This window comes from Lepidochelys olivacea, assembly GCF_965140295.1.
Source record: "Lepidochelys olivacea isolate rLepOli2 genome assembly, chromosome: 10".
Classification (NCBI taxonomy): Eukaryota; Metazoa; Chordata; order Testudines; family Cheloniidae; genus Lepidochelys; species Lepidochelys olivacea.
This window is the reverse complement of record NC_140420.1, coordinates 58,890,826-58,904,978: the sequence shown is the minus strand read 5'-3', so window position 1 is coordinate 58,904,978 and position 14,153 is coordinate 58,890,826. Positions and strand designations below refer to the sequence as shown.

General features: G+C 43.5%; 1 protein-coding gene and 1 long non-coding RNA gene across 2 annotated transcripts in view; one reads left to right on the top strand and one right to left on the bottom strand.

Moving 5' to 3' along the window:
- Positions 1-7,134, bottom strand: part of ALDH1A2 (aldehyde dehydrogenase 1 family member A2) — a 66,315-nt gene extending 59,181 nt beyond the window's left edge. The window contains exon 1 of the mRNA XM_084641731.1: positions 6,978-7,134. Within this exon, the coding sequence (XP_084497857.1) occupies positions 6,978-7,094 (117 nt within the window). The 5' untranslated portion in view covers positions 7,095-7,134. The remainder of the gene's footprint in view (positions 1-6,977) is intronic.
- LOC311527584 lies at positions 3,352-13,922 on the top strand. Its single transcript, XR_014713377.1, has 3 exons — positions 3,352-3,710; positions 5,079-5,257; positions 13,486-13,922. It is a non-coding gene; the product is annotated as an uncharacterized lncRNA (long non-coding RNA).
- The last annotated feature ends 231 nt before the right edge of the window (positions 13,923-14,153 follow it).

Genomic DNA, 14,153 nt, shown 5'->3' with positions numbered 1-14,153 from the left:
ACCACATGGTCAGAGATAAAGTCCTGTCATGGATTAAAAACTGGTTAAGAGATAAGAAGCTAAGAGTGGAAATAAATGGACAATTCTCACTTTGGAAAGAGGTTAATAGAAAGGTGCCCCAGGATCATTACTATGATTAGTGGCAATCAATATCTTTGTTCACTAGATCATTAACAGTGAGGTGCATCGGCTGCAGATGAAAAATATTCAAAGTAGTCAAGAGACTGGAAGGGATTGTGAGAAATTCCATCAGGATCTAACCTAACTGGGTAATTGGACAACAATACAACAGATGAAATTCATCATAGGTAAGTGCAAAGCAGTGTACATTGGAAGGAAGAATTTAAATTACTAGTACAAATTAATGGAATCTGAATTAGTTGTAACCTCTGGAGAATTAGCCATTACTGTGGACAGTTCATTGAAGACATCTCTTAATGTGCAGCACAAAGAAGTGAATAGAGGAAGATATATACAATGGAATTAATGTGTTCGCCTGGAATACTACATTCAGTTTATTGTAGATAACAACATGTATAGGATCTGATTAAGGAGTGGTGGGCAATTCTGCATTGTCAGGCAGATGGATTAGCTGACTAACTTAACAGGCCTTTTCAGTCTCCAACTTCTATGAGTCTAAGAACAGATAAAGATATTTATATCAAAATAATAGCATTTTCAATTATATTATCTATACTCAAGCTTCAAAGCATCAGGGGTCAGGAAGAAATTTCCCCTTTAGACCACAATATAGTTTTGCACAGTTCAGTGCACCTTTCTCTGAAACATCTAGACCTGGTCACAGTGGGAGACTGTTACATACCAGTTGGTCCACTGATCAGTTCCAGCATACTCCTAGTGCAGAGAGATTAGGCCTGTGGATCCACATGGCATCAAATCCAATAGCTACTTTGCCAGTCCATGCTGGCACAGAGGGCAGACTGGCAGAGATGTAGCCAAACCCCCACCCAGGCTGGCACACAGAAAAGGGTTCTATTTGTCCACTTCTCAGATCTCATCTCTGGTTGTCTTTCATCCAGGTACCCCCTAGTCCTGGAATCTTCCAGCTGAGCTGACCCACAAGGCCACTAACCCCTTCCCATTCAAATGCTTCCCTGGGAGCAACTTCTACCAATAAATCTACAAGAAATTAGCCAGCTAATAATGGCCTGTTACACGGATAGAATGATATTTTTTATATGAAACAAGACACGTCAACCCAAAGAGGATCTGCTACCACAAAGGATAAAAATAGCTAGGGAGAACTCCACTCACCTGATTTTTTTCAAACCTTCTGCTTCAGTTCAACACATTCTAAATAAATCATCTTCCCTGTCACCCCTAATCTGAGTTTTGGTCAAGAAATTACTCTGAGAATCTCCAGCAGGGAAGAAAACCTTCAGGAAAAGGGTCTAGGCAATGTCACAGAGTGGAGATGGGCAAGAGAATTTAGCAGCAACCAATAAAAACCCCAAACACTTACTTTTTTGGAAGCTCAAATGTTTCTGTTCAGTTCTTATTTCACCAGAAGTCGCTTACCCATCCCTATTACAAACTCTGTAATTTTACTGCTTTACTGTAGGGCTGGGCTTACAGTTTGGCTAAATTGTCTGAACTGTACCTGGTCTATATTTAGTTTATAGTTTAGGAGTGGAAGACGATCCCTGTTACAGGTTTAATATGGCCATCAGTCTATTCACCTAATCCTAATGTATAATTCTTTCTGAACAAAGAGCCATTAATAGAACTATATACTCACTCCTTTCGTAATAAAGCAACTTCATCCTGTTACAGTCCTTTTATCAGAGGATCTCAAGAGACCTAATTTAGCAATTCTTACTCAAGCTCAAGATCAAGCTAAAAATGCCATGCAAACAAGAATTAGAACTCAACATCAACTTGAGTATTATCATCCCCATTATACAGAGGTAAAGTGAAACACAGAGAGGGAGAAGCTTTTCACTCAAAGTTATGCAAGCCAGTGGCAGAGCTGGGGAAAGAACCCAGGAGGCCTGGCTCTTTATTCCAGCTCACAGCACTTAACCACACCCTGTCCTTTCTTGTCAATGTGACTTATTAAAATCACTATGACAATGCTCTGTACATAGGGCTTCTATTTAACAGGATTTATTAATTTTATTTTTCAGGGTTTATTTTTAGCAATTTTTGAGTTCTGTGTAGATGTTCAAAAATCAGGTTTTGGGGATTCTCTCTTTAATACGGTAATGAAGAATTTTTATGGAGATACTTCCCAAAATTCTTGACTAAACAGGATCTACTTTAATTTTTATTATATGTATAAAAATGACTTACATGTTAGTTTAAGCTTTATCCTTGTTACTGAACCATTGGTTTTAGCATTCAGTGCATTTGTTCCCTACTGACCTTTAACATAGCACTGTTTCAAATGGCACTACAGAAGAACCTCAGAGTTACATACACTTTCGGAATGGAAGTCGTTCGTAACTCTGAAATGTTCGGAGCACTGAACAAAACATTCTGGTTATTTTAAAAATTTACAATTCAACATTTTTAATACAGCTTTGAAACTTTATTATGCAGAAGAAAAATTCTGCTTTTAACCATTTTAATTTAAACAAAACAAGCAGAGAAACAGTTTCCTTACCCTGTCAAATCTTTCTTTTTTAAACTCCTTCCCCCCTTTTTAGTAGTTTACATTTAATACGGTACTGTACTATATTTGCCCTTTTTTTTTTTTGTCTCTGCTGCTTCCTGATTGCGTACTTTCGGTTCTAAATGAGGTGTATGGTTGATGGGTCAGTTCGTAATTCTGGTGTTCGTAATTCTGAGGTTCTATTTATGTTAAAGTGCAGTAAGGAACCTTTACTGCCCACCAACAGGGACTACACAGACCAATTAATGTGCAACACATTAGTACACTTTAGAAATCACATCCCCGTTACTGCTTCATGTAGATACAAGCCAGGGACCAGCAATAGTGCCCATATAATGACAAACTGTAATGGGAAAGGGGTGAAGTCAACATAAATTGAGTAACCATTTCTGATATTTTTCCAGTGTTTATTAGATAAACACCTACATTTTTTTTTCAAATTGGGGGGTGTTTATTGGTTAAAACCTAACATCAGAAGTCCTTTCTATAAAACAGGGTTGATTACACAACAGCAAGAGATCAAGAATTCCTGCAGAAAAAACCACCAGAGGTGGCCTGAGGGGAGGAAAACTCTGCAAGGGGAAATAGTTCCATTGGAATAATTCCATGTCTATTTTTAAACACTGGAGAGTTGCTCAGATATTATTGTGTTGGCGAAGCCATATAAATATCTAGATAGGAGAACAGATCAAATGATAAGGAGGTTCAGACTCTGGAGCCCACAGAGTCCTCACAGATACACACAGATCTCCACGGTTCCATGCTCAGAACGCCCAGACGGCATAGCTTCACTGCAGCTTCACTGCTGCGGCTTCCCTCAACATCTGATGCTCCTGGAACACCCCATTTTAGAGGAGTTCCCAGCATGGAGATGGCACAATTGGATTGATTGCTTGTTGCCAGGGAGAGGGTGTGTATCAGCCTGGCATTCCCTCCTGCCTGTCCCTTCCCTGCTCATGGATCCCTGGACTGATAGAGGTCTCCACAGGTTTGGAGCAGGGGGATGAGGAAGGCAGAAAAACAGAACTGCAGAATGACTTTGCTTCTATGCAAGAGGGGAAGACCCTCCTCTCTGGTGAGCCTGGGGGAATGATTCCTCCCCACATATTTATATGGGGCTCAGAAATGAAGAACAGGGTTAAAAAATAATAATTATATTGAAAATCTTAAGTGACTTGCACATAGCAGTTTCAGTTGGTGTCATCAGAAGGGGAGATATTTAACCCTTAACCTGTAAGCCTGTCTAAATGTGGACATTAATCTTGTTTAAGTTTGGACAGAATCTGGCTGTTTCTCTTCCAGCATTTTCCTATTATTTACATATTAAATTAGTCATTTTCTATAGTGCCCGATCTAGGGCGATATATTTCTACAACTAGTTTTTAAAAAGACTACATTCCCTTCTGAGGATGGAATGCAGAGTAAACTACAGCATACATTAAAAGAAAACTGCACTTGTGCATCAGGAAACTGACAGTCATTGCAAATATTTTTTTTCCTGATCAGTGAAGAAATGTACAGTGTGCATGTTCCAAAACATGGAGCAAAAGTATATGTGATAGAACGCAAACATTCTCTGCTCATTCATTTCACTACATCTAGCATTTAATACTTTAAAGAAACAATTTTATGATATTTGATTGCTAACTAGTGGAAATACACCCAACTTTAAACACACAAACACAAGCAGTGTTTATTTTATGTATGATGACAGGTTTCAGAGTAGCAGCCGTGTTCATCTGCATCCAATGAAGTGAGCTGTAGCTCACAAAAGCTTATGCTCAAATAAATTTGTTAGTCTCTAAGGTGCCACAAGTACTCCTGTTCTTTTTATTTTATGTATGTCACTCAACGGTCCTTAACAGTGTGGTATTTTCCTAGGACAATAATATATGTCCTACTATTTTAAAGATTTCTGGGTAAAAAAGTAATACTTTCTTTCAATGCACATTTTTTAAATCTATATTGATTCTGACTTAAGGCTCCCTAGAAATCTAATAGCTTTTAGACTTAACAAAATTTCCTCAGCATTTTTCAAATTTAGAATTTAAAACACAGCAGAAATGCAATCCTTAACTAGAAAAAACATTTTCAAGTAACTTTAATTTCTCTGCATTACCATGAGTACCTTTATTTTATGTAAAGAATTAACTCCGAAATGGTTAAGACTTTACATTCAGAGAGAACTGTAATAAGAAGTTCAAGAATTCTGAGCACTGCTTGTGTGTTTAAAGGTCTCAGCTAACAAGCAGGAGGCGAGAGGCTGCTGGAAATGCTCACAGATGCCTGATTTTACAAGTTTTTTGTAAAGTGCTTTAGTCTAGCATTATTTATTGTTTATGGAAGTTGTTTGTCACTTAAGACATGAAGTGACCCCTCCCCCAAATGAAAGAATCAAGTTTCAATCCATTATTTCATTTCTGATTGTTTTTCTTTGTAATAGGTGGGAAAGTGGATCCTGGATAAAAGTCCTGCCCAAGACAAGACTCTAAATTGAAGACTCCAATTATCTATAAATCACTTGTCTTTCCTGCAGAGAGAAAGAAAAGGGAGGGGGAGGAGAAAGAGATAGAGACAGACAGAAAAACAGAGACAGACGACATGCCAAATAAAATACTAAAGGTACCTTTTCTATATCAAACTTCTTTCTTCAAGGGCAATCACGAGTTACCTGATAATTCAGATTCTGGTGAAACATTTTTGTTGTTGCTTTAATACTGAAAAATGAACTCTCTTACTTCAACCATTAGGCTAAAATCTGTCAGAACTCTCACACTTCTGAGATTATGGCATTTGCATTCTAAATGATTAGAGTTTATATTCCTTGGTAATGTTTTCAAACAAAAAAGAGGCACATGGCCACTCACAAGTTTGCATTATACTTTAGAAAGATTTTTAAACCAACTTCCCAGTTGCATAAAGTTGAGAAATGTATACACAATTACTATACAAACTGACTTGGATAAGCACATCATTCAAAGAGTACTCATAATACCTGACACACATTTTATAATACAAGAACTAATAACTTTAAGCGGTAAATAAAATTCATGCAAAATATTTGCTCAATATCATTGTTCTTACAACGACACAGCAATCACCCTCGAACACCCATGTACTTTTTTTATTTTCATTTAAATTACCTTCTGGAAAATTATAAGCTAACAAATATACGCACTCTTAATTTGTATATCTCGTTTCTCATTAAAAAATTATGAAGCCTAAAGTAGTTGAGTTTCCCCTCAAACGTACTTCTAAAACATGGAATAACTAACAAATTAGAGAACAAATTCGTTTTGGCACTGGCTTAAAAAAAGAAAGACAAAAAGCTTTTAAAGTGATAATTGGAAAGAAAATATTACAATGGATTGGCCAACATGGGTTTCCTATCAGTGCTAAGACACCTGAAGGTGTATTTCCAGTAGATAAAAATGTTATCACCTTTTTCTAATGTTAATATGTTTTCTTTTCCTATTAAGTTACTCAGTAATTAGGAATAAAATCTTAAACATTGGAATCTATTTATACAATGCATTTGATATTTCTCCAGCACAAATGAAAACATACTTCAGTTCAAGGTACTAAAGGTGTAAAGATTAAAAACATGAAAACAAAATTTAAAAATTGAACTTGCATTTACAAACAACTGGTCTAAAAGCCTGTTTTAGCCTCTGGAAACTGTTCAGTTCTATAATGTAATATAGAAATCCTGAGTATGTATCTACCCGTGACCCAACTGGATAATTCTTAACCATGCCTTAATGAAAATATAATATGACACTATATGTCTTAAATGTTAAGATAATTTGCCCTCTAAACAATGTCATTTCAAGGGCATACTCAGATACTGAGGAAGTTAGTCAAGAGACCTGTTTCAAGACTGTAACAACCTGGTAGGATTAAGAGCCCTCCAGGAATTGTAAAAAAGTCCCAGGGGTACATGGACCATTTCAATAAAGAAAACATTTTTATTTTCTGATTGAGAAGTAGAAGTATGTATAACCTCCTCTGATTTCCATCAGGAGCAACTGAAATGTATAAGGGAAGCACTGACTGCTACACTGAAAATAAAACTGATCAGTTTTGTGGAAAACAACATTTAAAGAAGCACAGAAATGGTTCAGCCAACCTCAGCAAATCTCATTTGCTTTTCTATTATCCTTTGGCTTTCCAGATGGTTACAGGGCTACAACAATCCGTTTCCTTTATTAGTGTTTCAAGGCAGTTTTTTTTATCTCTGCACTGAAGTCGGTTAGGGCAGATTGGAACCGATGTTAAGCAAAATCCCTCTTCTGGAGGGAAAGCTGTGAGCTCCCTGCCAGAATAAATGAACACAACTTACCTTGGTGTATTTGATTTCAAGGTTGAGAGTGGGAGAAGGCAGCAGATGCAGAGATGCCATCAGAGCTGCAGGGTCTGCCTTCACCTCTCCTGGCATCTCAATTTTACTGGAAGTCATAGTCTTTGGGGATTTTATAGTACAAACGTTCCCCCTTATCTGACCTGGGCTTCCCCCCCCCCTTTTTTTTCTTTTTTTCCTCCCCCCACCCCCCCTTGCACAGATCAGTGCTGAAGCTTTTGCTCTCGTCCTCTGTATATAGGCAGGTGTCAAGCCGGGTCTCTTCTTATTGGCCATGAGGGCAGAGGCAGGGGGGCAGGTCCATCCTACCTAGGCTGAGAGAATTAAAATGCTCTCTCTTTCCATCAGCCTGAGCGCTCAGCCTCAGCCCAGTCTGGCAGAGAGTGCAGGAGACCAGCCCGCAACAGGTCTCTTCTCTCGGCCCAGGCTGGAGCCCGAGGGGGCTCCGCCCTGGCTCTCACCCATCCGCCGGGTAGCCAGCAGCTGGGCCCCCACGTGAAGCGCGCTCTGGTGCCGGGGCTGCGGAGGCAATTCCCGAGGATTTCCCTGCAAGAAGGGCAGGGGAATTAGCAGCCGGGTGCTAGGTGCAGCCCGGCGGAAATCAAAGCGGGTTTCCGAGGGGCGCACAGGCTCTCGGCCGCAGGGGGGCACTTGGGAACCTCATTAGAGCCGCTCTGCCAAGGGGGGGGGCGGACAGGGCGATGCGCGCCCGGCCCCAGCGGGGCAGCCCCTCCGGGGCAGGCCCGGCTCAGCGGACACCCCGCGCCAGGGGCGACCCTCCCGGAGCGGCCCCGCAAGTGCAGAGAACCCCGCGCTCCCGGGCACGGAGCAGCCCACACAGCCCGGGGCCGGGGCAGCTGCTGGTCCAGCTCCGCGGGACAGGCTCAGCCCCGTGCCAACAGCAGCTTCCCTCCCTCCCAGCCCACGGTCCCCCGGGCAGAGCGCCGAGCAGCGGCTCAGTTCCCTGCTTGCCCTCCGCCGGGGTAGGGCAGGGAGAGCCAGCCGGACACACGGACACACACGGAGAGACGGAGCTACAGCCAGCCAGGCTGCGCGAGATACACACACCCCGACAGAATCGCATGCAGAGATACACCCCGCCAGACAGAGAGACACGGATGTACACACACTGAGAGAGATACTCATACCCAGAGATACACCCCGCCAGACAGACCCACACGTCCACACAGATACACACCGACAGATATTCAGAGAGACACACACAGAGAGATACTCATACCCAGAGATACACCCCGCCAGACAGACCCACACGTCCACACAGATACACACCGACAGATATTCAGAGAGACACACACAGAGAGATACTCATACCCAGAGATACACCCCGCCAGACAGACCCACACGTCCACACAGATACACACCGACAGATATTCAGAGAGACACACACAGAGAGATACTCATACCCAGAGATACACCCCGCCAGACAGACCCACACGTCCACACAGATACACACCGACAGATATTCAGAGAGACACACACAGAGAGATACTCATACCCAGAGATACACCCCGCCAGACAGACCCACACGTCCACACAGATACACACCGACAGATAGTCAGAGAGAGACACAGAGAGATACTCATACCCAGAGATACACCCCGCCAGACAGACCCACACGTCCACACAGATACACACCGACAGATATTCAGAGAGACACACACAGAGAGATACTCATACCCAGAGATACACCCCGCCAGACAGACCCACACGTCCACACAGATACACACCGACAGATAGTCAGAGAGAGACACAGAGAGATACTCATACCCAGAGATACACCCCGCCAGACAGACCCACACGTACACACAGATACACACCGACAGATATTCAGAGACACACACAGAGATACTCATACCCAAAATACACCCCGACAGACACACAGATATACTCATACACGGAGGTACACACACAGACCCAGAGACATACACCGACAGATATATGTATACACACACAGATACACTATTTTTATATACACACAGACACAAAAGTACACCCCGAGGGGCACAGCACAGACGCATGCCGACGCACATTTTGTTTCCACCTTAGGAGAAAATAGGGGAATTGATACCAGTGAAGATGCTGGTAGTCCTGCCTCTTTGCTAGGACTACCCTCTTCCCACGCTGCCCTACCCTGAGCAAAGATGGGCAACCCTTCCACTCCCAATCAAAGACACAAGGTGGGGGTGAGGTAGTAGCTTTTACTAGTCCAACTGCTGTTGGGGAGAGAGAGCCCCTCTTGGAGCTTACACAGAGCTCTTCCTTCTGTGTAAGCTGGAAAGCTTTTGTCTCTGGCCAACAGGAGTTGGACCAAGAAGAAGATACTACCTCACCCACCTTGTAGCCATGTTGGGTGGCAGGATATTAGAGGGACAACAACAGGGCACACTCCCAAAGTTTCTTTAGAACTGGCCTCCCTCCTGGTCTGTTTCTAGATGGGGATCTGCTCCCTTTTCCCTACCTGCATCACACCCCACTACAGGAAAGGGGTTTCCTTGCACAACCCAGCCTCTTGTTCTCATCTGCCAGTTATTTTATTTACCCTCCTTCCTCCCTCTCCTTCAAGCGATCTAACCAAACGGATTTCCACTCCCCCTTCATCTACTTTTGTAGAACAGGGACCCTGCCTCTCCTTGCATTGGTCTCACAGGATGCCGCAATTTGGGAACCAGAGTTTTTAAACAGGTCCTGGTGTTTTTCCCCTTCTATATCTCTCCCACCTTTATTCTCAGCATGTACCGATTTTCTCAAAATCGCCTCGCTTTTTTGCGGCTACTTACATCAAAGAGGCTGGATCTCAGGGTGTGACAGTGATAAACGCAAACCAAATATCCTCCAAAGAAAGCGGCCGGCAGCAGATACCTGGTTACAGACAGCAGCATCTTCTGTTAGCCTGCTGCCCTCTGCTGGGCCACGTGGCTCATATCCATCGTCCGGTCCCCCAGCAGAACTATCGCCGTCTGTTGGAACTGAAGACAAAGAATGCACATCAAAGCAACCAGGAACATAGCAGGTTATTCTTTTTATTGAACTAGCTAAGAATAAACAATAGAATCTGGGGACACTCTGGTTTTGTTAGATGGACCCTTTGCAGAGTCCACAAATCCTTGTTGCTCCTTGTTGTACAAACATGGCCACAGTTCATGGACAACTTGCAAATACAAATATAGAGTGTCAACAGGGGTTATGTAAGGACACACGGTGAACTTCACCCCTCCGCAGAGAGCCAGCAAAAGGTATATGTCACATGAGGGCTAAATGTTTAGCGTTTAGTGGTGTATAGGCCACAGCACTGATCTGTGAATTCACCCACAGTAGTGGTTCCAGCTGAGTAACAAAAAAGTAAGGTCCAAATATATTTGTCTAATTTCCTTCTTTTCTTTATTCTCCTCCCAGTGAAGATGGCTTCATAATTTTGTGTTTTTTATAGGATAGGCAGGACTGTGACAATTTGAATGAGTGAGATTTCAAAAATTTAGCAATGCAGTTTATAATGCCACATTAAAACACAGAGCCAGCGCTTTACCATATCAGTGATATAGTCTATAAACTGCCTTAAAATGAACCAAATGAGGGAATCTTCCCCCGAAATGAGTGAAACTCAGTGGAGTTTGTATCTAGGGGGGTTTTATTGGGAAAGATTTGAGAGATAGAGCCTGGGTGGCTTTTTCATTCTTAAGCAATACAGGCTGCTGGAGATTAAGCCAGAAGGCACTCATTTCCCCAGTACACACTAACTGAAGTGGGAAAAACTGCTTAAATGCTGCTCAGTCTGGGCTGGGACAGTCTGCACAGAGGCCCTGTGCCTTTGCACTACCTCCCAGCTTCCTCCAGCTCCATGGCAGTGCAGATCCTGTGCCTCTTGTTGCTAGAGACTCCTCCGTCTATCACACAGACCCTAGACCCCAGCCACCTCTTAGTGTGCTGAAGGCCCTTGGGCTGGCTGCTAGCATTACCTTTTCTGTGGTGGGGGGGTGATGACTGGCACCACCCTAGTCCTGCCTGAGCCCACTGTCTGTGAACAGATTGTTGAATAGGGAATCCCAAGACAAGAGGTGGGAAAGACCGGCGTTCACTCTTCCTACTAGCCAGGGGTCTGCAAAGGCAACGATTTGGGCCTAAAACAGAGTGTGATTGTGCTCTCATTGAAGTCAAAGGCAGCTTGGCCAAATGGGAGTAATAGCAAGGTCTAGAATACAAAATGCTACACTGGACATAACAACAATGTTGCAAGCATAACTCAACACTATGAGTGCTTGATTATAATACCATAAGTTGTTCAGCTCCCACTAAAGGAATATAAATATTTCTTCTGGAGTATAATCTTTCGGGGCAGGGACTCAGTCTCCCTATGTGTCTCTACCCACCATATTTTGGGTGCTATCACAATAAATAAGTAGAAATGAATATAGAACTAAACTTGATTTGCTTTCTCATGGGAGAACAAAATAATTCCAATAAAAACTACATTGCATGGAAAAGGAAGAAAACACCATCTGTGTTTAAACCTGAGGAGTTCCACAAACGACAATATTTTACTGAAATCTTGCAACTTCTATTCTTTTTCTGAGTGGGAGTGTTAAGTACACTGGTAATTAAATCAGTGTGTTTTACTTTCTTCCATGTGAATGGGTTTTAATTAAACACCTATTGAGACAGCAACTTCAAATCACTTAATCTGGAAACAAATTTGTTCTGTGTCAGGTTGTAATGACAAAGATATTACTGTCCTTCCACACTTAGTAAAGAAATAATCATCGGCAAAATGGAGAAAGACCTGAGTAATTGTCTCCCTTATTTTCAAGGGAAGGATTTCAGTTAGTATCTAGCCAATAACAAATTCATTCTGTAATTGTCACAATTCTTCTTCATTATCAGTTCTGCTCATGTGGATCTAAAAGGTAGGTAACATTTAGAAAAAAATTGGACTCCATTTCCAAACCTTAATGGCCCCCCTGTCAAATTATGCTGTTCATAGTCAAATAAGTGGCATCACTTACATAAACGCCAACTGCCAAAGCTCAGAAATAAAGTATTGGATAGGGCACAGGCGACAGGAGCCAGTGCTGTGGCATGGGAAGCAGTATATTTCCTGACCCAAATGTAATAAAGGTGTGACAGCCAGGAGTCATGGTAAGGCTAGTCTTTAGCTTGTAGCCCCACTCACGTGACATGGATTAGAGTTACAAACGGTTCCTTGTCACATGGCAGAGGTCAGTATTCCCAGAATGCAATGGCTCCTGTTACATCTAGTAAATCAAACTTCACAAACATCCTTTACATTAGCAAGTGGGGACTCTTACTGCCTAGTGTCTTAGGGTATGTCTACACTAAGGAATAAGGTTGAATTTATAGAAGTCGTTTTTTTAGAAATCGGTTTTATATATTCGAGTGTGTGTTTCCCCACAGAAAATGCTCTAAGTGCATTAACTCGGCGGAGTGCTTCCACAGTACCGAGGCTCGAGTCGACTTCCGGAGCGTTGCACTGTGGATAGCTATCCCACAGTTCCCGCAGTCTCCGCTGCCCATTGGAATTCTGGGTTGAGATCCCAATGCCTGATGGGGCTAAAACATTGTCGCGGGTGGTTCTGGGTACATATCGTCAGGCCCCCGTTCCCTCCCTCCTTCCGTGAAAGCAAGGGCAGACAATCGTTTTGCGCCTTTTTTCCTGAGTTACCTGTGCAGACGCCATACCATGGCAAGCATGGAGCCTGCTCAGGTAACCGTCACCCTATGTCTCCTGGGTGCTGGCAGATGCAGTACGGCTTTGTTACACAGTAGCAGCAACCCCTTGCCTTGTGGCAGCAGACGGTACAGTACGACTGGTAGCCGTCATCGTCATGTCCGAGGTGCTCCTGGCCACGTCGGCTGGGAGCGCCTGGACAGACATGGGCGCAGGGACTAAATTTGGAGTGACTTGACCAGGTCATTCTCTTTAGTCCTGCAGTCAGTCCTATTGAACCGTCTTATGGTGCGCAGGCAGGCGATACGGATTGCTAGCAGTCGTACTGTACCATCTTCTGCCGGGCAGGCAAGAGATGAGGATTGATAGCAGTCGTATTGTACCATCTTCTGCCAGGCAGGCGATACGGATTGCTAGCAGTCGTACTGTACCATCTTTTGCTGAGCAGCCATGAGATGTGGATGGCATGCAGTCCTTCTGCACCGTCTGCTGCCAGCCAAAGATGTAAAAGATAGATGGAGTGGATCAAAACAAGAAATAGACCAGATTTGTTTTGTACTCATTTGCCTCCTCCCCTGTCTAGGGGACTCATTCCTCTAGGTCACACTGCAGTCACTCACAGAGAAGGTGCAGTGAGGTAAATCTAGCCATGTATCAATCAGAGGCCAGGCTAACCTCCTTGTTCCAATAAGAACAATAACTTAGGTGCACCATTTCTTATTGGAACCCTCCGTGAAGTCCTGCCTGAAATACTCCTTGATGTAAAGACACCCCCTTTGTTGATTTTAGCTCCCTGAAGCCAACCCTGTAAGCCGTGTCGTCAGTCGCCCCTCCCTCCGTCAGAGCAACGGCAGACAATCATTCCACGCCTTTTTTCTGTGCGGACGCCATACCAAGGCAAGCATGGAGGCCACTCAGCTCACTTTGGCAATTAGGAGCACATTAAACACCACACGCGTTATCCAGCAGTATATGCAGCACCAGAACCTGGCAAAGTGATACCGGGGGAGGAGGCGACGTCAGCGCGGTCACGTGAGTGATCAGGACATGGACACAGATTTCTCTGAAAGCATGGGCCCTGCCAATGCATGCATCATGGTGCTAATGGGGCAGGTTCATGCTGTGGAACGCCGATTCTGGGCTCGGGAAACAAGCACAGACTGGTGGGACCGCATAGTGTTGCAGGTCTGGGACGATTCCCAGTGGCTGCGAAACTTTCGCATGCATAAGGGCACTTTCATGGAACTTTGTGACTTGCTTTCCCCTGCCCTGAGGCGCATGAATACCAAGATGAGAGCAGCCCTCATAGTTGAGAAGCGAGAGGCGATAGCCTTGTGGAAGCTTGCAACGCCAGACAGCTACCGGTCAGTTGGGAATCAATTTGGAGTGGGCAAATCTACTGTGGGGGCTGCTGTGATGCAAGTAGCCCACGCAATCAAAGATCTGATGATATCAAG